At 43.8% G+C, this 24,990-nt stretch overlaps 1 protein-coding gene across 1 annotated transcript in view; it reads right to left on the minus strand.

Annotated features, from left to right (window-relative positions):
- RYR3 (ryanodine receptor 3) overlaps positions 1-24,990 on the minus strand; it is a 504,411-nt gene that overhangs the window by 34,402 nt on the left and 445,019 nt on the right. The window contains exons 68-80 of the mRNA XM_032417231.1: positions 21,778-21,865; positions 21,585-21,677; positions 14,161-14,331; positions 13,765-13,824; positions 12,008-12,139; positions 11,428-11,540; positions 9,545-9,644; positions 6,754-6,860; positions 6,305-6,356; positions 5,286-5,342; positions 4,029-4,128; positions 3,796-3,875; positions 2,232-2,308 (exon numbers count right to left, since the gene is read on the minus strand). Coding sequence (XP_032273122.1) covers positions 2,232-2,308; positions 3,796-3,875; positions 4,029-4,128; positions 5,286-5,342; positions 6,305-6,356; positions 6,754-6,860; positions 9,545-9,644; positions 11,428-11,540; positions 12,008-12,139; positions 13,765-13,824; positions 14,161-14,331; positions 21,585-21,677; positions 21,778-21,865 — 1,230 coding nt within the window. The remainder of the gene's footprint in view (positions 1-2,231; positions 2,309-3,795; positions 3,876-4,028; positions 4,129-5,285; positions 5,343-6,304; positions 6,357-6,753; positions 6,861-9,544; positions 9,645-11,427; positions 11,541-12,007; positions 12,140-13,764; positions 13,825-14,160; positions 14,332-21,584; positions 21,678-21,777; positions 21,866-24,990) is intronic.

The raw sequence follows: 24,990 nt of genomic DNA on the forward strand, positions 1-24,990 counted from the left end.
TAGAAAGGTTTCCCAAATAAAGAAGGAATAATCTATTTCTATGATTTCTCAAAAGAAAGTTTACTTTAAACTGCACTAATTAATGTTCACCTCCCACATTTATCTATTTTCTCCACGAATCACAAGGAACTGTGGTTTTAGTGCTCAGGATGAATACTGATGGAAAGGGCTACAGAGTCCAAAGGGCCACACCCTTTTAGAATTCTTGTATTATTCAGAAGCCAAGAGTAGTTGAGGTTAAGCCTTCTGGAGGCAATGCTGTCCCAGAACCTGTAACAAGCTAGCCTTTTTTTTTTTGTTCCCACTTTCTCTGAACTTCCCAATCACAGCTGCCACCAAATCCTACTTAGCCAGGAACCCCTAATACAACCACAGAGCTTGATAAGGAGGACAATGTATAATCATATACATTGGGGCTCATTCTATTTCTCTAACAGAACTCTAGCTCTTTCCCCAATCTGAAAGGCTTTATAGACCATAACATGAGGTCTCACAAAAATATAGCTGTTAGGGCAGCTTATGGCTGAATCCATTAAGATTCTGTAAAACTTCGCCTTTCCTTTACCACTGGGCAAAGGAAATGACCATTGGATTGGAAAGATGTCAGGGAAAAAAACCAGCATTTCTTTTCCCCTTTTAGGGAGCCACATATCTTCTGCAATTTAGATGAATTGTAAAGAGAAAACAGTGAAAAGTCCTATTGCCATATTGTTGTTTTTTCCCAGATCCTGCTGTAGAAATGTTCTTCTCAGTAACACAAAACCATCCTTCTATTTTAGCTTTGCTGTCAAGAGATGAGAGCAGGGAAGTAGGACCTTTGGACAAAGGTGCTTCAAAGGAGCAGTTCTGATTCAGGAGACTATCTGGGGGAACAGATGTTTCTGACCCTTACTCCATTCCAAAACACCCATTTCAAATGTTTTAATTTCTCTAATGTTTCAATATTTTACCAATATGTATTACTTTTATAATCAACAAAAATCATGAAAATATCTTAAAACTTGTTAGTACTCACTGGCCTCTAAAGGTATGTCACCTGTCCCTCTAAGCCATAACTACAAATGAGTTTAATAATATGAAGTATTACAGACTACTGAGAACACTTAAATATTTAATTGAGAATTTCATGTGCAATATGGAACTGAACTGTCTCGAGTTTTGCCATTCTGAGTCCACATGTACTATTTTATCTTCAGTGAGTCAGGCCTTGCAATATTACATTTTCTTTTCCTGAGAGAGGTAATAAATGAGTTGGTTGTTGGTGGGGAAAAAATGGAGCTCAGAGAAAGGGATTGTACTGCAGCTCAAATATGTTCCCTATCACCCCAGGGTACATACAATACTTACTCCATCAAACAAGGTTAGCAAAATTATGAAGTCCACCAAAGGAAAGTATGTCCATCCTGCAAATTTTTAAGTGGAAAACCTAATGCTCTATTTTTAAGAATATTAATTAGATGCAAATGAGCTAGATAATTATAACTGTGATTTCTTTCAGAATGAGTTACAGACTATTCAAAATACATATGAATCTTAGAGAATAAGCTGACACTTAGTAAGATTGCTGGCTTGTTTCCAAAATGAGTAGGCATGGTAACCTTATGACTTTTGGCTACGTATTATTCATTTGTCAGGGGGTCAGCCACGAGGGGAGGCTTATACACATGATAATAAAAGTGGAAAGTTTAATGCTTTGTTTCTTAGGCTATGGCAAAATGTTCCTATATTAGGATGTACGTCTGTTGAAATGGATGTGTCAAAATATGTACCCACCAAATACTTATTCAGGCTCAAAGAACTGTTAAGGATGAAGATTAACAGAGGGCCTAATGGGTCTAACGAAAACATAGCCTTGAGTCATACTGAGGTATTCCTCCTCTTTTCCATTCTTTTCTGGTTTGACTTTTATGAGCATATATGTTAGGAGAAACACTCAGCTCTGAAGAAAACATAACAAAAAAAGGAGGTAAAGGTGATTAAAAAACCAAACCAGGTGTGTGTATCTGTGTCCGTCTCTCTAATGGAGATTACACTGCCCCTTCTGTATGGTATCTGAATGTAATCCTGAAGGCTGGAGGAACCATACCCATCTTCTTAGCTTTCTAAACCAGGCGAGTCCTTCCTCAACAATTCCATGATAAGCTAGTTTATTTTGTGGTCCCATCCCTACCCAATTCCTCTTTCTTCTGAATAGAAAAGAAATGCTATATAGGTGGTTTTCCCATATTTACCTGCAAGACTGCATAAGACCAGAAAGGCTTTGAAAGAATCCAGCATCCTTTTTCTCCTTTAGGTAATCTAGCATTTTCTACAAGAGAGACATATTTTAAAAGGAAAAGTGATGTTAAATTATGCCACAAGTACTGACCCTCCCAATTGCAATGGTGAAATGTCATGTCCCAGTAACATGGAGTCATATTCAGGGTGTTGGTTTGTAAAGTTGGGTAAGCATAAGAACCACCTGTGGACTTAAACCTTCCATGTGCCTGAGTCCCACCCACCCTCTTCCTATGGAACCAGAATCTCTTTGGGTGGACATTTTATTTTATTTAAGTAATTTTGGACATTTTATTTTATAAAGGTCCACTGGTATTTCTGCTAAGAGCAGTACAGTAGATCATTGACATTCATAGAGTTACTGTTTGAAGCCTCTCCCATTTAGGAACAAGCACCAGGACTGTGATCTAGTAAAATGTTTCTGAAGTATAATCTGAAAAACTCATGAGCTGAATTTGGTGCACTGGAGCAAGGGAGCTTAACCAGTAATAATGCTAATTTGAGAGCTCAGTATCTTTCACAATCAGACTTTGTTTCCTCTGTTTTCTGTTACTGGGAAGGCAGGAACTTTGTCTGACATCATAAAAATTTTTTTTTTTTTTAAAAAAAGGTCCTGCAAGAAAATCAACTGATGGGGTGGCGACAGAAGAGAACAGAAAGGGAAGGGTGTTTTAGAAAATGGTAGTTCTTTCGTGACAAATTTGTTTGGGATGAATTAAAGGCTGGGGCAAAATATATGTAATAGTGGTGGTTATAAATTTGGAGATTCTCACGGGCCCTGTGCTATAGCCCTCACAAATGCCAAGAGTCTTTGAAATGTCACTTTCCTGTGCACACAGAGGCTTTCAGCCAGAGCCTGGAGTGCCCTGGAGATACCAGAATATTCCTGTCTCCTGCGGCTGGTTTCGGTTCAGACTGTTGAATGGATTCCATGTGCCAGGAGCTCCACACTATGTTTCTCTGTGTTATCTCACTGAATGCATGGTGGCATTCAATGTTTAGCTGCATTATTCACTGCTACACCCTCCATCCCAGAACAGAGCCTGACCTTAGCGCATAGTCAGCAATCACAACACTGTGACTGAATGAATAAACAAACGAATGAACAGACAACAGGTGTTTGGGGCTATGAACTCCACTTAACCGATTGGGCTCCTTGCTCACAGTTAAGACAGCTAACATGTAAAATGATTAAAATACAAACCTAAGGCTTAGAAAACTTCCCTTAGAGCCTCTCCGTGCAAAAAATCATCTAATGATGAAAAAACTAAATGTTTTTCGCTTTGAACCCCGGGTAAACCCTCTTTGTCGAGTACGCATTTGTCTATAAACTCTCGGCTCTGGTTTTATCTGTGTTCCTGGCTACCGATATAATTAGCCACTAAGGACAAACACCAGCAAGGGTGATTCTGGGTGGCCCCCGCTGCAGCAGAGCCAACACCTCTTCCCCGGAGCGTGACAGCTGTCCAACGGGCATACCCTGAGAAGTCTGCATGACCCAGTAGGAGTCCCCCATACCTGTTGTACACCAGCGTTGCCCCCATTCAGAATGGCGATCCCCAGCTTCAGAGTCTCAACCACCATGAGGCTCATCTCACCTGCCATGGTGAAGATTCGATTGAATCACCAAGGAAACAGAGGGTAAATCACATCTACGGGGCTTTATCAGGACTCTTTAATAATGACTTCATGTCACAGCATGCTGTCTCTGTGGGAGCGACAGGGGCCTACCCACAAAATCACGGAATCACCTTTGCTGGCGCTTATCATCTGAAGGACCATCTCTGCGGCTCCACGCTCATGCAGCCGTGCTTGTTGGTAGAGGGTTTTCTGCTTTTCCATTTCTTTCTCCTGGAAAAAAAAAATAAAGCAGGGAAAGATTTGTTTATCCTCAGGCCATGTGCCATGCTAAGGTAAACCAAGAGAATCTTTACTTGCACACATAATTTCGGATAAAGAAGACTTCTGAAGTTGATTTCCAGACACTACGTCAGCTTTCCAAAACTGTCCACCCACAATTCACTCATAGTTTGATGATGACTTTTCTACTTTTTGTATTGGTAGAAAACATAGCCCATTCCCCTGTAACACTCTCATTCTAGGAAGTGACCCCAGGTTAAAATGTGTTTGTTTTCAATGTTTTGTCATACGGGGAAGCCTGCTGAGGGGTCAACTGAAGCCTATCTGCCTGAATGTAGAAAACACCCATTTATCTAGAATGTTCAGATCACTGTTAACAGAGACTCTCCTGGATATGGAATACTAGACTGCCAAGGCCTTCCAGAACTGTAATTGTATTAATTTACTTTTACTTTTACATACTTTGTCTATAAAGAGAGTACCAATGAATTAATACGGTTTTTTTCTTTTTTATAAAGATTTTATTTATTTATTTGACAGAGAGAGAGATAGCGAGAGCAGGAACACAAGCAGGGGGAGTGGGAGAGGGAGAAGCAGGCTTCTTGCCAAGCAGGGAGCCCGATGTGGGACTCGATCCCAGGACCCTGGGACCATGACCTGAGCCGAAGGCAGACGCTTAACGGCTGAGCCACCCAGGTGCCCGAATTAATACGGTTTTATCTTGGGATAGTCCATGTCCTGCACTGCCTCAAAATCAAAATTGTTATTAATGACATTTACAGAATAGTGGTGCAAAAACCATCCCAGTGTCTCCGTTGCTTTGTTTTCATTTTTGGATCTTTGAATTTGTCCTTCTCTGGCCTCTGTTGCTACCATATTTGGGTAGGAGTGCAAAATTTCCCAGAAGACCCAACCTGTGAGAGGGGTTTGCTGACGGACTGGCTGCCTGTGACCTTTCATTAGGCTGGAAGACGGACAAGAGAATCATGGCTAATGGGTGTGCCTCATGCACGCAGACTTGTATATTTGCCACCAGATACATGTGGTGGGTGAGGCACTTGGTTCATGTCAGCATCTGCCTCTGAAGACCTGCCAGTTAGCTTTGGCTTTGGCATATGGCCCTGTCTTCAATCTTCGTAAAAACTTACTTCAAATGTTTTCTCCTTGTCTTCCTCCTCTTCTTCGTCCTCCCCACTCTGACAACTCTGGATTCCATGGAGCAGGCAAAGGAGGAGACAAAGAAAGGTGAGTCTAACAAATGAGACTGTTCTCCCGAGCAAGGGCAGGGGACGGGATGTAATTCACAGGCCCCTAAGGACTTCAGCACTTGGTAAAACCAAGAACATTTTGACCACTGCAGGGCAACAGTCTACTCAAAATGTCTTCTTTGCAGTTACCAAGGGGTTCAGAAATGAGAAATGGGAACACTGAGCTCACGCAGTCAATAGGGACCTATCTGGTTTAACCACAGACCTGAACTCTTCTACCTAGTAAAGTTCTGGTGTACATGAAGCCGGGAGTGCAGGGAGCTGTCCCTTTCTACACAAGAGCCAGGGGCTCGGCAAGAAGACTGGAGATACCCAGGATGTGAATCCTACGGTGCCCCTTCCCATTGTGACCCTGTGGTGCAGCAAGTAAAGGAACAGGTGCTCCCGTCCCCCCACATATCCTTCTTTCTGCTGGATGTGAAGGTTTCCCATTTGAGAAGGAGGAGTTCCCTTACCACTCGGCATTCCAGAGGCCACTGTCCCTCTCCGTGACATAGGAATAAGGTCACTCGCCTCTGCCAGAGCACTAGGATCTCGTTCCAGTTTCTAAAGCCTATTTCCAAATGTACTGAACTTCCTTCACCTACAGATATGTTTGAATTTTTGGGTGTGTTCTCAACGTTGACTGGAAATGTAAGGATAGTCTCCACGTAGCTGGCCTGGAGCCGCCAGGTGAACGGGCCACTGGCACCCACCGTCTTAGCAAAGCTTCAGGGTTTCCTTACGAGGACGGTGGGACGGTTTGCTAATGTCACCCCTGTGGGACATGAACTGTGCAGTGCCTGCAGCCCAGGTCATGACCGAGTCCTACACCCTGCTGTTCAAAATGACAGTTTCCGTGTGTCTGCAGAGGTAAAAGGGAAGACAGACTGAGACAATGGGCAGAAACGCAGGTGTACCTTAGCCATCATGCTGGAATAGGACGTGTACAAGGAGTCATCTTCCAATTTGCTGGAAAGAATGGAGGAAATATTTAGCAGGCTACTTTTTGGACCCAGCAGAAAAGACTAAGAGCCACAGAGATCTTAAGTTATAAGTACTAGTGAATTAATTTGAAAACTCCTTCCCCCACCCGGATTCCTAGAAACCACTGCGAAAATCTGAATCAGCATTGGCTGATGGAATTCAGGGAGGAAGGCTACTGTTGCAGGCTAATCTTCAGCCTCCACGTCTGACATTACGATGAGAGGGCTGTGGCGTATTTAGTTTGCCTAGACGTTTCTTGGCCAACGTGAGGAGGGCTGCTCAAATCTGGCATCCCCTTTCTGGGCACTGCCATCTGTGAGACAAAGCTGTGGGGCTGGCAGAACCGTGCCTGGGAGAAACAGGGAGCTCTTGGGGGGCTAACCTCCTCTCCATGAGAGCATTGCGGCTAAAATGGAGAATGATCTGATGAAGTGGGTCTGGTTGCTTTTCTGTCTCCTCTTCCTCCTCCTCTTCCACCTTGGGGGATTTCTACACAAACCAATGCAGACAGGTTTTAGGCAAGGATTTCAGCACACGCCACACAAATGCATATGAACAAAGAGAAGGTAAAGCGCAAAGCACAGAGTGCATCCGATAAAAGCACAAAGAGAACCACTATGTCATATGTTTATTTCAGGACAAGAAGCCCCAAGGATGCAAGGTTTGGGACATAAATATGTATTTTTTTTTTAGCCAATCAAAGAAACATCGCAATTTTAAGTTCAAACGAGATGAAAGGAAAAGCAAAAGCCTGACCACAGGGGAGGAGCTGCAGACCCCCCCTGCCACCTCCCCATCAGCAAAACTCTCATGCAAGCCCTGGGCACCCGAGTTCAGGAGGGAAGTTCTGGAGAGTCCCCTGAGAGGCTGGATCTCTCAGCCAACACCTGAAATTTCTCTTGGAGAGCTGGGCTGGAAATATGGGTGGGACAAGGGTTATAAAGCACTGGGGCCATTTGGGGTCTGATACTATCCTAGACTCAACCCAGCTAACCATTTCTTTCCTAACTCCACTGCTGATTCTAAAAATCTTTTTGTTCCTGAGAGATGCCATCCTGGAGCTGCAAGCCTTGCAGTTTCTCCTCTTACTAAGTCTTTTCTCAATCTCCTTTTACAGAGAAGGAAACAGTGTCTGATGCAGGAGATAATAGTGAGTTTCAGGTAGTGGCAGAGCAGGGTGTACGATATTCAGTACATTGGTGAGAACTACTCAGGCTGTGTGAACAATTCAGAAGTGGAGGGCCAAAGTGATGCTCGTTGTCAACTTCACACTAATCAAGGAACTGGGAACACCAAGGAACTGTCATTCTCACTGATGGGACTATAGGAAGAGGACAAAGGGCATGAAGACAAATGGGAGAAAAAAGGGAGAGAAAGGATTAAAAGCAAAAAAGAGGGAAAAAAATAAAAGTAAAAAAGAACGGAGAAGGAAAAGAAACAGAGAGAGATAAGGAAAGAGAAAGAAACAGGAGAAAGACTGAGTATGAGACATACAGAGCAAGATTAACAGAAAGAGTAAGGGATAAGAGAAAAAATAAATGGGAAAAATAAGGAGAAGGACTTAAAAAAAAAAAGAACCATGGGCTGGCCAAAGGAGAGGAGGGTTTATTTTCTGTCTGTACCATGATGAGGCTCTGTGGTGCTTCTGCAATAAGCGTTTTCCCCTTGCATGTTGTTTTAAGTTGTTTTAGAGCATGAAGTCTGTTAGAGACAGGGCATAACAAATTTTCTGAAGGGCCAGATACAGAAACGTGAGATGCAGGAAGGGGATTCAGATGTGCCTTCCCTAAAGCAGAGCTGCTGACCAGAAATGCAGAGCCTTGGGTGGGGGAGGTGGCCGCCTGCAACCGATGGTGCTCAAAACGTAACTTAGCATGAACTTTCCATCGCATGGCTGTGCATCCTAAGAAATATTAGTTGTTAATAATGATGATGAGGATGATAACAGTACTAGCACCTCCAAGTGAAATTCATCCTCTGGTTCTTATGGCCATTAGCAGGGCCTCCTCTGATAATTTATACAGTTAGTCCTTTCCAAATTGATACGCCTGATTCTTTGTGAATGTTTAACTATTAGAACACACACACACATGAATACAAAAGTGAGATTCATTCACACCCATATCTGCTTCCAGCTGAGTCAGTACTTACAGCCAAATCCTGTACTAGTTTCTCTTCAAAGGAATACTCCTCTGTTTCTATCCAAAATCTCTGATAGCCATGGAGGAAGAGGTTAATGGAGCGGTGCCTGAGCGGAAGGGTTGAGAGTGAGGTCAAGAGGGATCTGTGGGACACCTTGTTTTAGTCTGGGTGGTTAACGGTTAGTAAGCAGGACAGACTTTTGTACAATTCTTGTCCTCTGATTGGTCAGGGTAGCCAGCGGTACACCAGAAGCATTTGTTTCGAACAAACCAGAACCCTCTAACATGCCAGTTTGCCGATGTCTAGAACACCTTCTGAATGAACTAACGATGGCTACTGGGAGACCAGGTGGTAACTGTAATCTTACCCTGGTCACAGGAGGTCTTTATCACATTTCTCCTCCAATGAGAAAGAATTCACTGGGCCAAGAAACAGTCCTGAAGGATTTGCTTAATATGGCAATGTGGTTATCGCTTTTGGCCGATAATCTGCCCAGGTGATCCCATCTAAGTCATGCTGACGGTGAGTGGTTTAGTCTCAGATCTACTGAAAGCAGCAATGTGTGAGTCCTTTAGAGGGTCTCCAAGGAACACCACCAAGGCGCTCCAGCTTTCACTTAGGAAGGCAAGACTCAGGCGTGCTGCGCTTACAGCATAACTTCTGTGTGCCTCATGGATTTCGGCAGTGGCCCTGGTACCTGGGAACACTGACTAACTCTCAAGAGCCACTCACTCTCTATAAGCCAGGACTCACCGATGCTATTCGCACCGAATAGCAGTTAGCTGATTACCAAATGTGAGGACAGTGGTGAGGAGGGAAGGAGAGAAAAGTAAGATGCAGGTCAACACCTGAGTCATCCAGACCTGGCCTGGTTTCCGGTAGAACATAACCCTTGCCATCTTTCTTCAAATTCTGACCAATCAGAGTTCTTCCAAAAAATTGTACAAATTTGGGTTTTTATGGGAATGTTAAATCACGGTCAAGAGAGGAGTGTGCAGAAAATGAGCAGATCTCTCCAGAGGTTACATTACCATTAAAATGGGTATAAGCCTGTCATACTGAGTTTTTTCATTAACCTTTTCCAGCCAAACCCGTTGAAAGGTGGTCAGGAAGAAATTGTTAATTTTGTGTCTGGAGAAAAGCACACAGGTTGTCTTTTAAAAACTAACATCAGAGAAACAGTTTGCACATAGTAAAATAAATCCCTTTAGCCCTTTAATATGGAGGACTCCATGCAGTTTAGATCATGATGAGGTGGAGAAGGGAGTGATCTTCACTATCAGCTTCTTAGTTTTTATCATAAAATCTACCTATGCTCCTCCATGCTAGGGAGAAATCCAGGCATGGGTTAGGGGTGAGACTGGCCATATTTCATCAAAGACATAGTGAGTCCCTCGATTTACTGTTGCCCATCCAGGGACAGAATTGCTGAAGGAGCAACCAATATATGAGAGGATGGTACTAACATTTTCAGTAGATTTAGAAAATAATGCTTGTTTCGAGAGATGTAATTTTTGCCTTGCTGGCCCTGGAGACATGCTTAGGGCTAAGCCCTTCTGGAAGTCCAATTAGCACATTAGGCCTGAATCTCTGCCAGAGAGGGAAGTGAATGCCTTTTGATGTTTCACCACTTCTAGGAAACAGACAAAAATCCCATGCATTTTTGCTTTCTCTACTAGGCTATAAATTTCACTTTGTGGCTGGGACATCAGTGGCCTTCATAGCCATGACTATTTGAACTTTTCCGCTTTTTATTCATGAGTTCTACTTGATTTTGTGGCACCTCATCCTCTTCCAAAGACACTAGTCTGTTCTCTCAAGAGACCTACAGGAGCAGGTGAGTGTCATGATTCTTCACTATCTGCAGAGACCCTAATGGGAAAGCTCAGTTGGCCAACTGGCTCAGGACAGGGTGAAAGGGCACTGTGGACAAACGATGGCCAGGAAGCACAACCTGATGAAAGCAACTGTCAAGCATAGGAAGAGAATTTTATCTCGTATTCCAAGGAAACATTTATTTACATGGGATTCAGAAAATACTTTTCTGAGTTAGTTTATTTTTCCTGACCAGGTGAGGATGGTTCATATTGATCTGCAAATTGATGAAGCAGAGGCTTTTATTCAATTTGCAGCTTTGTTTACTGATCACAGGCTTGACCTTGTGGACTCTGCAATCATTCTGAGGATGGGAGTGTTGCTACATCACCAATGACAATGAGTCAAGTCTCAGTGGTCAATGTTTGCCCAATCTGCATGGATACTCTGCTCTATGTTGATACACCACATTCCAGGAGAGCCTTTGCATATTTCTGACTGCAGAGTATAGATTAACCACACAGATAAGGCAACGTGCCCATGACTGGCCTCTTGGGACATCTTTAGTCAGTGCCCTTTCTTCATCTTGAAGGTAAATATACTGTCCTCAAGGATTCTCGAGTTACATTTCTGTACCTGCTGAGGAAACACAGTAATTGGGGGGCCATCCAAGTACCTCAGCATAGAAATACTATTTGATCTGTTGATTGAATTTGGGGTAAAGCATTTTAGAAAGAGTTCTTTTTCCAGGGTTCCTTTACATCCTCACAAAGAACCCCATCTTAGGAAAACTAAGAGCTTCCATATGCTCACTGGGCTGACTTTAAGGTGTAAAACGGTGAGCTAAGGCAGGCATGGGGCCCTAGGGAAACACATCTGTTTTCAGCTTTTCTGCTTACCTGGATTCCCTTAGTAGGCCATTATACTATATGCAGATTGTAATGGTGCCATGGATGGAGGACTCCAATTTCTACCCCTTGGATCATGAGTGTCCGTGCCAGAAGACAGCACAATTGTGGAAGGATACCTTAATTTCCATCACTGGCTCCCATGTCAGAAGAATGGCTCCCATGCCAGAAGAAAAGGACAGAATACTTGCCTGGGCAGGTTGTAGAGAGGGGCCATCCTGAAACAGGCCACCACTGCCCGTTTCCGCTGCTTTGACAACAGTTTGTGCCAGACCGCCTTCTTGGACCTCAAAGGCTGTTCCACCTGAGAAGAAATCACACGGGTAGGTGCACACTAGGCTAACTGCATGGCAGGAGGTAGTCGCCTACAGCCCAGACTTCTCAATCCTGAAGAATCTTGATTTCTCAACTATAGTCAGCAGAAGGTACTCAGCAGCAAATGATTGGGTTTGTGGAGGTCTGACTGAGGTTGCTTCCTTCTCCCAACTGCTTTTGGACGTTTATTACCTAAGAGCAGTTTTACAACTGGGTAGGGGATTTGAATGGGTCATTTGATCTAATGGAAAAAATTTGTAAAAAAGCTCGGAAGGGAAAGAATTGAGGAGTCTGCTACCATGAGGCACCAAGATGACATCTGGGGGTGAGCTGGGATGATTCTTGTTCCTTGTTTTGGGTCTTATGAGAACACTCCTAAGAGCAGAGTGTGGAGAGGAGCTTTACATTTTTCAGGGTGGTCTTGCTTCCTTAGTCCTCAGGGCAGATGCTCCTTACCTGCTCCAGGTGGAAGACAGCTGCTGAAATTCTCTGAACACGCTCTACAGTCTTTTCTGGATTGAAAGGTTCTTCACTCTTTAAAACATCTTTGTAGAGGTTCAGCTGCCACTTTACTGCTGGGTCATCAGACTGAAAATTAAAGCACACAGCAGGTGAGCAATCTTGTACTGAAAAAGTCTTTACTCCTCACATGGTTCCAGAGGAATCAAGACTCTTGTATTATTGCTTCTTTCTCATTTTCTCTATTATCTTCATTGAAACATTGTAGATCTATATAGGAACTGCTCATCTAGCCTGCATCTCTTAACTCTTGTCATATTTCCATCCCTTTCTCTCTGTACTGCATTCTAATTTCCTGAAAGCAATCTTCCAACTTCTAAATTCTCTTTTCAGCTGTGCCTAGCCTGTTTTTTTTAACCTATAAATTGGATTTTTAATGTTACTGAATACTTTTAATTTTTGTAATTGCTATATGGCTTTTTTTCAATCCATATCCACTCTCCTTTAAAAAAAAAAAAATGTCCACGGGCTGGCTCAGTTGCTGAAGCCTGCACCTCTTGATCTTGGCATTGTGAGTTTGAGCCCCATGTTGAGCCCCAGATTACCTAAAAAAATAAAAAATAATAATGTCCAAGTCTTGCTTTATAGATATTACTGCTATGTTTAGCTCTTTAAGTATTTCAACCACACTTATTTTTAAATTGCTTTCTGCAGTTCCTTAGGCTTGAATTCTTCCCTTTGTTGCATTTTCTGACTCTCTAATGGTAGTGGATTTTCTTTCATGCCTTTTTTTTCCCCTTTGGCTTCAGGAGGAGTTTTATTTATTGGCATGTCAGACCATATTCTAAGAGGTGGAGAGTCTCCAAGTAGTTTTATGGTTGTCTCTGCAGGAGATTTATAGGTTTTACTGGTTTAAGGTTAATTTTATGTAAGTTTCTTGCTCCGCATCTGTGCACAGCATGGGTAATTAGGTCCCACACTCTTCTTCCTTTAAGGTTATTAAAAACCCCAGCCTCTAGGTTACAAATCTGGTTCAGAAAGCTCTATGAGTTTTCCCAATCGCATCAACGTGTCCTCATTCCTGTGATTTAGAGTGTCTTCTTTATTCTGGCACTTGGGATTTCTTTTTACTGCTTTTTTTTTTGGTAGTATATTTTCCCCACTATCCCCTATGTTCGGGATGGAAAGAAGTGGCTGTTTGTGTCAGCTTAATCCTCCATCTTAGGGCATAGTATATCTGAGGAAAGAGTCATTCAGATTCACAGGCCTGGGGAAAAAATCTCAAACAGACTTTAAAATCAAAGTTTGTTTGTTTGTTTGTTTTGATTTATACCAACTCTAATAGAGTTCTTTTGTTTCCAAATCTCTAGATCAGGATGTGCTAAAACTCTCCCAGGTGTCCATTTCACTGTTTAACAAGGCTCACAGTCAGTAAATTTGAGACCTAATCTAACCCCCTGCTATGGCTGGATGTTCACACACTGGTAGGTGGGAAGACATGCTTCATTAAATGCCTCTTTGCATCTTCTTTGTAACAGCAAAGGAAAGAACAAAAATTAAGGGCAAAAACTCTTCCCCACACCCCCAAACAAAAGTGAAAATTAAAGGCAGAGAGTTAGCCCTACCAATTAAACACCAGTACTCAGAGACTGTTTTTAGAACACATTAAAGAGAGCATTAGCAAACTAAATGGAAGGATGGCACCCTACAGCCAAAGGGAAGCCTGCGTGAGTTCTGTCTTCCTGCTACATCACCTTCTCCTGCAGGTGCAGGTTATTCCGCAGATGTTCCTTCACCTCTTCATCTGTGTCCCTCTGTGGAAAGAGATGTTAAATTTTATTTCTCGAGGTCACTGTGGAAATGTAAAGTAGGGCGCAGGGAGGGATGGACAAGAAAATGAACAGTTTTGCTGGGATCTTTATTATATGAACAAAAGAAGAAAAATGACAGACTTGTCCAAAGGGCTCTCAAACCAGCTTTAAAGATGGGGCTGTGTTGCGGGTGTGCACCTTGGTTTCTGTTCACTGCCCCCCCCCCCCCACCCCCTGAGCCCCAGGGAAGGAAGACGAACCCTTCAGACGCTGAGCAGCCGCCACCACCTGTATTACGTTCTGTGTTATGTTCTCAGCCAGAGCAGACGCGTGACTTACGTAGCTGTATCGAGATTTGGCCAGGGAGATTAGCTCCTGATCGCCTGGCGTGCACATATTCAAACCAATGGGCAGCATTTTCTTGAGCGCAGCCACGATGAGAGAGGTCTGGATGGAATACAGGTCTCCCCTCCGCTTTGTCTTCTTCCGTTCCTGGTCCTGTCCTCCAGACTAGGAGATGAGGTTGAAATAAACAGAGGGGCTCAGTGATTCTGAAAGGAACGGCCTCCCCTTGGAGGCAGCCTGCCTCCTCGTGGCCCTGTCCGTACAGGTGGTCCTTCCTACACTTCAGGGCACAGCGAAAGGAGCGTGTTGAAGGCATCCGCGTGGCCATCAAAGACCCGCCCGGCTCCCGAGCCCTCTCCTTGTGCGCATGCTCACAGAACCACGTAAGCGGACACACACCACGGACGCCTACAGGCTTGGCTCCCTTGTTTCTGGGCCAAGGGAACAAACCAGCTGGCGTTTTTCAAAAGGAATGATTCGATACCAGATAAAATGGTCTTAGAAAAGCATGGAGAAGCCTGATGCTGGGGTGTCCGTAAATACGTGGAAGAGCGTCTCCCGTAGAACAACTGCTCTGCGGTCAGGGCTGAAGCTCGGGTTTTGGAGCACCGCGTCCCACTCAAACCTCCGCCTCGAGGCAGTGCAGATTCTCACGGGAAAGGGGAAGTCCCAGAGTAGGGCTGCTTTGGGATCTGGCTGGGGAACGCTCGGAGGAACACCGAGGAAAACAGAACTCCCCAAGTCTGCGGGAGGCCGCCCTTCTTCTGTTTATACCGCCTCACCCCTCATGGGGAGAGACTACCCAGCAAGGGCCACCCCGTGGAGCAGTAGGTTTCTGAGGAGTTCAAGGCACTGCGCTGAGCCACCCAACCGAGAGCCCTCAGTGGCCGCCACACACGGCCGTGTGGGTAGGCTCCAGGAGACAGCCCTGCTGTGACCGGATTCTTGGGAGGTCAGCCTCTGAAAGAGCACACTGCCCACCTGGTAGCTCACTTGCAGGGCTGTGCCTCCGGGGAGGGGGGTGTGTGTGCTGGAGAGCCGGAAGCAGAGGATGAAGTCGGGGACTGTGAGGGAAGGAGAAATGGCGCTCACTGAAGCTTTGCTCCATGAGGTGGCCCTGGAATGTCTGCAGGAGGAGGGGGCAGTGCTGCGGTCGATGCTGACATACAGACCTAGGGCTCTGGGAGCAGGGGGGAGGCCAGACGCCTCTCCTGGAACGAGCACGTAAGACCTGGGACCCTGAGCTGGAGCAGCATTCATCTTAACGAGGCACTGGTTTTCTGAGAGAAGAGGAGGGTAAGAATCCACACTGCCTTGGGACTGATCTCTTTAAGTTACCTTTAAAGTGTGAAAGAGGTTCATAATTATTAATGGACTCTTAAAATGGCTGTGATTTCTGTACCTTCAGGAGGTTACATCACAGCAACCACAGCGAAGCTCCTTGCCAGCAAAACCCAGGCTGGCCAGTCACCGCCAGACAATTGTGCTGGTTGCAGGGCACCTTGTGCCCGGTGCTCCAAAACAGCAGGTCAGGCCCAGGACAGCAGGCGAGGGGCGGGGGAGAAATATGAGCAGGGGGTAAGAAATGAAGCTAACAGAAGGCAGCTTCTTGTGTTCTAGAATGCAGCGGAAAGTGAAAGCTGGTTCACACAAACACCTGGAAGAGCTCTCTCATTCACTGAGCGCTTGCTAGGTTCTTTACGTGTTCTACCATCAGGCATAGAATTCTAAAGGTTGTGCCTAAGGCAAAACTCAGTTACAGTCTCCATTACCCCTGAAAATCATCCATAAAGGATAGAACTCGATTTTGTGTACATAAACTATGAGGTGTCCTGTACATAGAAATGTAAAAGGTGAATAGTAACATGCCGCCGAATATAATCAAGTAAATATGCAAAATGTAACTATGTAGATTTGATGCACTTCAAATAATTTCTTGCTCATTCTATTTTATTGGGCCAATCTCAAGTTGCTGTTATTACAAATGCTGCATATATAATGTGACTCCAATGTGCCTCCTACTTAAATAAAACATTTCTAATCCTCCCAATAACCCTGATACACAAACAACGCAGTTATAGAAGTGAGAACATGATGCTCAGGGAAGGTAAGTGATTTTTCCAAGTTCACACAGCAGGTAAACATCTGAGTCAACATCCAGACCCAAGCCTACCTGGACATGGTTTCATTTCCCTTTTCTAACTCCGAGCTGCAAGTGACCTGGTTCCTGACCATCTCCCTTTCTCTGGCACATATCTTAGGGCAGGGAGTTTGTGATAATGGCAGCAGATGCACATTAATGAATAGAGAGAAATATTTCCATGTTATATTCTATATGGGTTACTGGAAATAAACCCAGGGTGTATTTCACCATATGCACATTTTGTGCAAAAACACATGGTTATCTGATTTCAAATCCTGAAGGTTAGTCCTTGGAAAACTCTTTGAACTGTGGGAGCCTTGCACAAGTGGCAGAGATGTATGGTGTGAAAGGACTGGGGCCACTGACAGCACATAGGATTCTGAGCCTGCATGGCACAGCAGAGGAGTGAGCCTTTTGGGCTCTCATGCCCTGTTGGCGCCCCTATCTCTGTCAGTGTGCTGGCTGCAGAGTGGGTGGCTGGGGAAGGGAGCAGAGATAGCAAGGAGACCTCGGTTAGGGCGAGGCTTGGCTGGCTTCCCCGGCTTCCCCATTCCAAGGGTGGGTAGGCCTACATTCACTCTTTGACGGGCAGGTGTCTTCCCTGGAGCAGGCCTGGGGGACCTCCAGGTGGGAAGATCCATTCTGTACCACCCCCATGGTGATCACAGTGCAGAGGGTGGCCAGAGCCTGGCATCTCTAATACTAGGACAGAAAAGACACGTCATGCATTTGACCTGTACCTTTACTTGCATGGCCTGTGTGGGAAGACAAAAGAAAAGAAACAAGGAGAAGAGTCAGTCAGTAAAAGCAGGGGTCCAAAGCATAAGGTAGCACATGTTAGTCATAGCTTCTTAGTCCCCATTTCTCAGCCAACACAACAGAAACTCAACAGTTCTGAAGCCAGTTGAGCGTGGCATGAAGAGTGAGTGGGAGGTTATGATGGAAGTTAATTTGGTCAAAAGGACTTACACCCAAACCAAGCAATCCACCCCCAAGGCAAGGTCATCTTGAAGACTAGCCTCCCCAGCGTGTGCTGCTAAGACCCAGGTGGGCTTTGGGTCTGGCCATGCACACAAACCCTTCAGATCTAGAGCCTTTCCCCTCCAACCTCCCACCTTTCACCTGGGTGGGCTGTAGATAATCTGTCATGTAACCAAAGACCCCAATTTTCTTTCTTCCTTCCGCCCACCACATTATCACCTCCAGCAGATCTGTGGTTGCGAGAAGAGAAGGAAGAACTGAGCTAAGGGGCAATGTGTGTGCTTCCACAAAAAAGAAGTGCTCTAGAAATATCCAGGGTAATTCAGGATTGCCCCACAGCCCAAAGGATGGAGCATCTCCCTTCCTGTGCTGTGACCTTCAAATATATCTTTGGTCACAGCCTCTTTCACGATAGAGGTTCTATATATTTTTTTCTTCACATACTGCTAAGATCGGTTAACTCAGTGTATTTCCCTAATGCTAGTTATGCTGGAAGTGCTTTTCTTCTCCCCTGAAATTTTTTATTTTCCAAAGAGAAATTTATGAATTCCTAGACCTCCCCTATACATATCACCAGTAGTTTATGATCAAACAGATGATTTTATGTGTGAATGTAAGGACAAAACACAGACCCTTAAGGGAAAGGAAATTTGAGAAGGACACATGGTGGGTGGTGTGTTGCACTGAGACAGCACAGGGAGAGGCTTCTAAAAACAGGCAAGCCTGCACCACATGGAGTACTTACCCCTACTAACAGGGTAAGTGAAGTAAAGACAAGTCAACCCAGCATTAGGTATTAGGGGGAAAGATGAATTTCCAGAAGCCAGTCTGAGAATGAGAAAGCAACAGAGAGAGAGAGAGAAAACAAAGAAGGGAAGGATGGGGGAAGGAAGAGTAGAGAAGAGTAAGAGGGGGAGAAGAGGTGGCTAAGAGGGAGATAGAGACACGGAGAGAGACAGAGAGGGGGAAAGATAGAGAGGAGGGGAGGGGAGAGCATGGGAGCTGCCCAATTGCTAGAGGAATACAAAGTGAAAGAGGTGGGCGGTGGAGGGGATGAGAGAGAGGAGAGTGAGCAATAGGGGAGATAGGTGTAAGAAGCAAACTCCCACATGTAAGTCTGAATACCCTGAAAAATCTCAAAGATAGCCTCTAAACTCTTCCCTGTCCTTTTTCAATACACTGAAATCACACTCATGGGATGGAGAAGCTTTCAACAACGAGGCACTCTAATACTTCCTGCCTTACAACTCTGTTTTTACTCATCATCTTGGTCAAGAGACTGGCATTTCTTGGGCTAAACACGTTCTAACTTACCATTCCCCTCCGAGGAAGCTGCTGCCATTTTTCCAGAAAACAAAACAAGTTTCAAAACAAAACAAAACAAAACAAAAACACTTGCTCAGCTTAGTTACATTTAGCTTAACATATATTTGCAAACTGGTGTTATATAAAGAAAATATACAATGAGCTCTCAAAACAAAAACAAAAACAAAAACAAAAACAAAACACACCTGTCTTCATTGCCAGAAAAATTATGCATCTTTGCACCGATCTTCAGTTAATCATGTATAGTGTGGCCCATTGTATATTTTGTTTCTGCCTCCTTTCCATCTGCAATGGCATGTGCAGTGTGTGTAGGCATGCAGCATTCCAGTACACAGGCCTTTGCAACAACTGCCATATGCATTGAGGCCAACTTCATTTATACAACACCAGAATTCAGTTCAGAGTGGAGATAAAAGCAAGCACAGCTGACCATTCAGATTAGGGAGTAGAGAGAGCATCTAATTTCAGGGAGGAAAAGGTGATGGGGATTAAACTGAGAGTAAGAATACCTCCTCCCCATTCTCTCATATGTAGTTCTACCTCCAAAGAATACCAGAAATGGCTATGAGTTGCTGTTTCCTGGAGGCAGGGTAAAGGGGCCTCCATCTGAAAGAATGTGCTGCATTTATCTCTAGTCTAGAGATGCAGTTTAAAACTGACTTTTAAACAGCATCCTGGTAGAGCTGGGAGGAGTCAGGTAGTAAGCTCAAGCCCATTCTACAGATTGGTAAATTGGGGCACAGAGGAGTTAAATGATGCAAGGCCATACATTTAGTCAATGGCTGGGCCCAAGGGTGGGACTTAGCTTCCTTTCAGTCTCTAGTCCTACTTACTACTACACTTTGTGTCTCAACTGAGGCAACAGGATCAATAGGAATATCTGTTACCCTGAGCAGCATGGTAAATGTTATTTAATATCTGGGGCCCGTCCTCACATTCACTATACTGTAACGTTGACCCTTTTTCATGTAGCTCAGGAAAAACTGACATACAAGGTCAATGGGAATGAAATGAAAGTGTTTGCCCCTATAGACGAACCTTAGCAATAGGAAAGATGCACAGATTCTGAATATGACCTTCCTTTGACAAGACAAACATACCCTTTTCCTCATTCAGCAATGTGAATGAACAGAATTTCCAGTTAGTTTGTTAGTAGGTTAGTTTTGAAATGTCATCCCCTGTCACCTCATCTCTTTCCAAGTGTAAACCTAAGGGTCCTAAGTAACCACTGATCACCAGTGCACTGAGATGTCTTTGCCATTTCTGCTCATCTGGGATCCAAATCCTTACACCAGTGTCATTTCCATTGCTTTGCTGCCATCCGCTGACAGTAACAATGGATGCTAGCTGGTTCAGTCCAGAGCCAGCGGCTCTACCCCAAGGTGAAGGTAGCATAAAATCTATCTGGGATTTACTGACTTTCTGTAGGTGGATGGAGCAAAAGGAGAGCCAATGATGGCTGTAAGAAGACCCTTCAGAGGGAATTTAAGATAAATGTCCAAGGATCAGGAGTCTGAAAGATCCTATCTTTGTGTATCTCACATGAGCAGCAGATGTGTTTGCCAGAAGTTGAATGCAAAATGAGTTTTGGAAAATCAAATAAAAATTATCTAAAGCAAAAAGGGTCCATCTTAAGGAAAGTTCCTTTGCAGCAAAGACTCCTTTGAATATGAATATATACTTCTGATCTCTCTACTTTGTATATGTACAATTTTATATGTCAAACTTTATTAAGCAGTGAATAGCGGATTCTAAACTCTAAGAGTCAATTTTTGGATGCTGGAAGAAGTGTTAGTGTCAACACAGCTAAAAGACAGAAGAGGTGGAAAGTTCAGAGTGATGGCAGCTGACTAGAGCTAGGCACACGTGGTGAAGTTTTGGGTGCTGAAGTTTTCATTTTTGGTTGTTATACCAGCCCCTTGTCTGCAGCTTCACATACACAAGTCTTCATCCCAAATGGTTATTTGGAAAGATGCTCCAAAGGCTTTCCTAGAAACCATTGACTGCCATCTTTCCAGTACTGATTTTCACTTCTGAGGGGTCCCCATGCACACTCCACCTTCATGTTCCTCAAAGGCAGCACTATACCAGCAATGAGAGAGACGCACATCTCAGGTATTACATGTCACTTATACTTGACATATACAGTCAACCCTCACTGAGGCACACTTCTCAAGGGAACAGGGTCAATAGTAAGCCATAACAACTGGTAACAAAACATCACATTTAACTAAGTCTTGTATGTATGTATGTGCACCTGAAGAGTGGGTCTGAGAATTCTTTACAATCCAAATAGCAAAGCCTCCCTGTGCAGAGCTGACTCAAGAGGAGCTGGGAGGCCAGGTCCCCTTCCTGTATTCCTGCTACGTTCCTCCCTGTAAGTTGCTCTTTTTCTTAGACAGATATCCTGTATGTCCTCTTTTAAACATTTCCTGCAGGGAATGGACAAACTTTGGGTTTCTGAATGCAACCCACATGGAAAATAAACAGAAGGCATTAAGAGGTCTGCACAACTGAAATAAAACAGCTACTGGATGTTCCAGAAAGGAGGAAAACAAGCTTACTGGAAGAACATGTGCTAATGAAGTCTTCAAAGCAAGGTAATTTCCTCATAGCTAATCGAAAGGTGGCTCTAGGCGTGTGTAGTTTTGCAGCTCATTACACCGGAAGTAGTTCTATTTAAAAACAACTAACAGCAGCTTTGGTTTGGGAGACCTCTTGAATGCCTTAGGCAAGTCTTGAAACTTAAACTTTTTGACATACAAGCAGCTATTTATTCAGAAAATGTGATGACCATGCTTATTTGAGAGCAGTTTCTTCTGGCTCATTCTCAAAGAAACAACAGTAGAGACTGCTGGTTTTTGTGGTTTGACCTAAATTCAGTATGGAGCTAATCCCTTCATACATCCAAGATACATAACTTAGGTCAAGATCGAAGAGTCTTTGGAGTTGATTTCAATGGACTTACTTTCGACATCTTGCTTTTGCTGTCTCCAGTTAAAAATGCCAAATTATTAATTTCATTCTGAATCACAAAATTTTGCTCTTCCCTCTTGAAGTTCTAAGTGGGGGGAAGTAAAAAAGCCAACATTATAAGAATGTTTTTGGAGGTCTGTACCTTTCACAGCCATCTCTAAACCCAGGGCCCACACGTTCCTTACGTGAGATTTACACCACAGGATGAAGACCTCTGCCACCATGCGGAAGAGCTGGTCAGAGTCAGCATTGGGACTTTTAAGCCAGTTAGATCTGAGGTGAAAAGCAAATAAATATACATATGAAATTCAGTAATGATGAAAACAGTTACATTAAAAATTATACCCACATCGGCTGTGCACACTTATCCAGATAAAACTATATTCCCACATGAAGGCAGTCTTCAGAGAGACTAAATATCAGTGCACTCCTTACATGTGTGTAGGCATGTAATTGTAGATATTTTTGAAGGACTTACAATAATCGTCTCCATTTTACCAAAGGATTCAAGGATTATCTTTGTAAACAGATGTCGGAAAACAAGATTTCAAATTTGTCAAAGGTTTTTTTTTTTTCTTTTTTAAACAGATGAAGTGATTAAGGTTACACTCTGTTTTGGAACAGGCCTCCTTTAATCTATGAGGCTACCAAGACTAGAAAAGTCTTGGTCAGTATGACATCTAATCTTTCATTGACACTTGTCATTGTCAAGCCTCTGAAATATGGAGTGCTCTAAAAACAGTTCAGGCCTAACACCTTTTCCTCTCAAAGCCAGTTTAATGAACGAAATTTGGAAGACAATATATTTTTCACTGTTTTAGAGTGTATGGACAGAGATCAAACATTTCTTATGCCCTCTGAAATGGTTTAGAAGTTCCCTATAAATAACATTACTCATTTCTTTCTTTTTTAATTAAAAACCAGACCAAGTTAAGAATTTCACAGTGGCAGCAAGAAGGCTAAATTGCGGTAGAATTAATTCATTTCCTAAAAGTTGTCTTGCCCCTAAGTATCTTACATATTTGAATCAAATTATATTTTGAAAGGGCTGGGTGAGTTGCCATTTTCAAATATCTGTGTAGAATAACACAGTAGAAGTTAAATCATCTACCATCATTCTTAGGTTAAAGAAAACTTTGGTTCTCATGAATGGTCTGAAAAACCCATTGTCCCTTGGTGCATGCAGGGAAACAGCTATAAAAAGCCAGTTCCCTAAGCCTTGGGACACCAGACTGAATTGCCCTGAGCAGCCTGTACCTTCTGTCCATTGATGGAGAGCACCAGGCTAATGGGGAAAGGGGATGACTCATGAGGCCAAGACCATCTTTGGACCTCTCTTGCATCTCCATTCCTTATTGCCCTGAGTTCCAGCCTCACAGACATCCTTACTAACCTTTCTTGAGTTCTACCTCAACTAGCCTCCCTTTGCATGGCAGACACTAGGTTGTCTACCCCATACTCATTTTCTTCTTCTTCCTTAGGAACAAAAGCCCATATTATTCAGGGTGGCACTGTGCCTGCTGAAGACCACATTACCCAGCCTCGGGATAGCTATGTAACTAAGTTCTGATCAATGAGATGGAAGTGGAAGTTGTTGGATGGACCTTCTGAAAAAGCTCTCTAAAAAGGGATCAGATAGCTGAAGATGCCCTTTGCCTTCCCCCTGTTGCTTTCATGCTTCCTGATTGGATTGAAAATACGAGGGCTCCAATGACAATTGGCACACTGCACCATAAAGTCACTTCAAAGATGGCAGCCAGTGTTTAGGAGGGAAAAACAGAGGAATGAGGCTCTCTAATGAGGAGCAATCGTACTGGCCCTGGATTGGGTATCTTTGGACTTCTTTGTGAGATTTAACTTCCAATTTCTCTAAGCCACTATAATCAGGTATCCATTATTAGCAGCCAAATGCAAGCCAAACTTGAGGCTTGAGATTGGTAATGCTTTTTGATTTCATTCATATTGATTTTTCAGGATCAGGTGTCAAGTTTTGTCAGAAATGTCAGCTGTTCATTCCTTAGTGTTTTGGTTTAAATGAGCTTTGTAAGTTTGCACTGTGCCCTGAGTGGGAAGAGGTGAGGTTTCCTATCCTCTCCAGCCAAGGAAAAGTACAGCCACAGGGTGTGGGATCTGCAGGAGCTCTGAAAACAACAGGTGAGAGGTCAACATTCCCTCACAGAATACCACAGAAGATTCTGACCCCTTTGCTATCTTCCATAGGAAGGTAGTTTCCAATGAATGAATTTTGTTTTCCATACCCTTCTTCTTCTAGGAGGCATATTTTCACCCTTGATTTCTAGTGAGGTTCTTACTTCAGGTTCAGAGTGGTAGGTGTAAATGAAGAATATCTCATTACATGTTTCCCCAGGTACACAAACTCTGCACCTCTCTGGTATTTGCAGGTGAATAGAAGACCCTGACCTCATTTCTCCTATTGGCCCATATCCTTTCCTGTCTGCCCCCATGATGCAACCAGGCTCATCTCCTGCCTGCTCCCAGTCTCCCAGAATCTGTACTGCGTGCTGCCAAAAGGCAGTTGGAAAATGCAAGGCTGTAGGTGGAGAAGAAAGTTGGGCTTAGAGGTAATGATCGGCAGGGGGTGATGGTTGAAGCAACGCAAGTGAATGAAATCACTGAGCATATTAACAGGAAACAAGAAACGTAAGAATAAAATCTTAGATGATCGCAAGAGTAAAGAGAGATTTCATTTTCAAAGTGACAAGTTATCAGGTTTTCAAAGAAAGGAAAGCCAGTTATGAGGCTTTGAAAGAAAGAAAAGCCGTATTCCTATTACATTCATGGCCAGGTTGTCCGAGTTAGAGCTAAGAGCTTATCTCAACCTTGTTCCTAAGCCTCCTGCAGAAGACACCGCCCCGGGCCGTCACTGCTGAGGATTTACTCAGATTCCCTTTAGAGCCTGAGAGATGGGTTTTCACCCCAAATCCCACTGTTTAAAGTCATTCATTTCTGTGTTCTGAGTGTTCCTGATTGCCAGAAAGGAAGCTGAGAAGCCGTTGCCTCATGCAGAGAGAGCTGTTTAACTGCGCTGACATAGCTCCTGCACGAGGAGATAGAGAGCGGATTCGCCCAGCTCTGACCACACTACAGACCCAGCTTTCGTGCTCATTCTGGGTCAGCTTTGGGCTGAACACTGACTGATGGAAGCTTCTGTTCAGAACAGTGGTCCAGAGGGCTAAGAAACTTGAAACAGTGCCATGACTGAAGGAAGTACAAAGGTTTACTATGACGAGGAAGAACAGGGAGGAGGACAGGACAAGATGGCTCTCTTCAATATTTAAAGAGCTGCCACAAGACAGACTGGAACAGTTTTGTGAGGCTCTGAAGAGCAAAGTCAGAGCTGATGGGCAGGAGTCACAGAGCTGAGCTCAGAACCATTT

The sequence above is a fragment of the Phoca vitulina genome, unplaced genomic scaffold (genome assembly GCF_004348235.1).
Source record: "Phoca vitulina isolate PV1807 unplaced genomic scaffold, GSC_HSeal_1.0 scaffold20, whole genome shotgun sequence".
Taxonomy (NCBI): domain Eukaryota; kingdom Metazoa; phylum Chordata; class Mammalia; order Carnivora; family Phocidae; genus Phoca; species Phoca vitulina.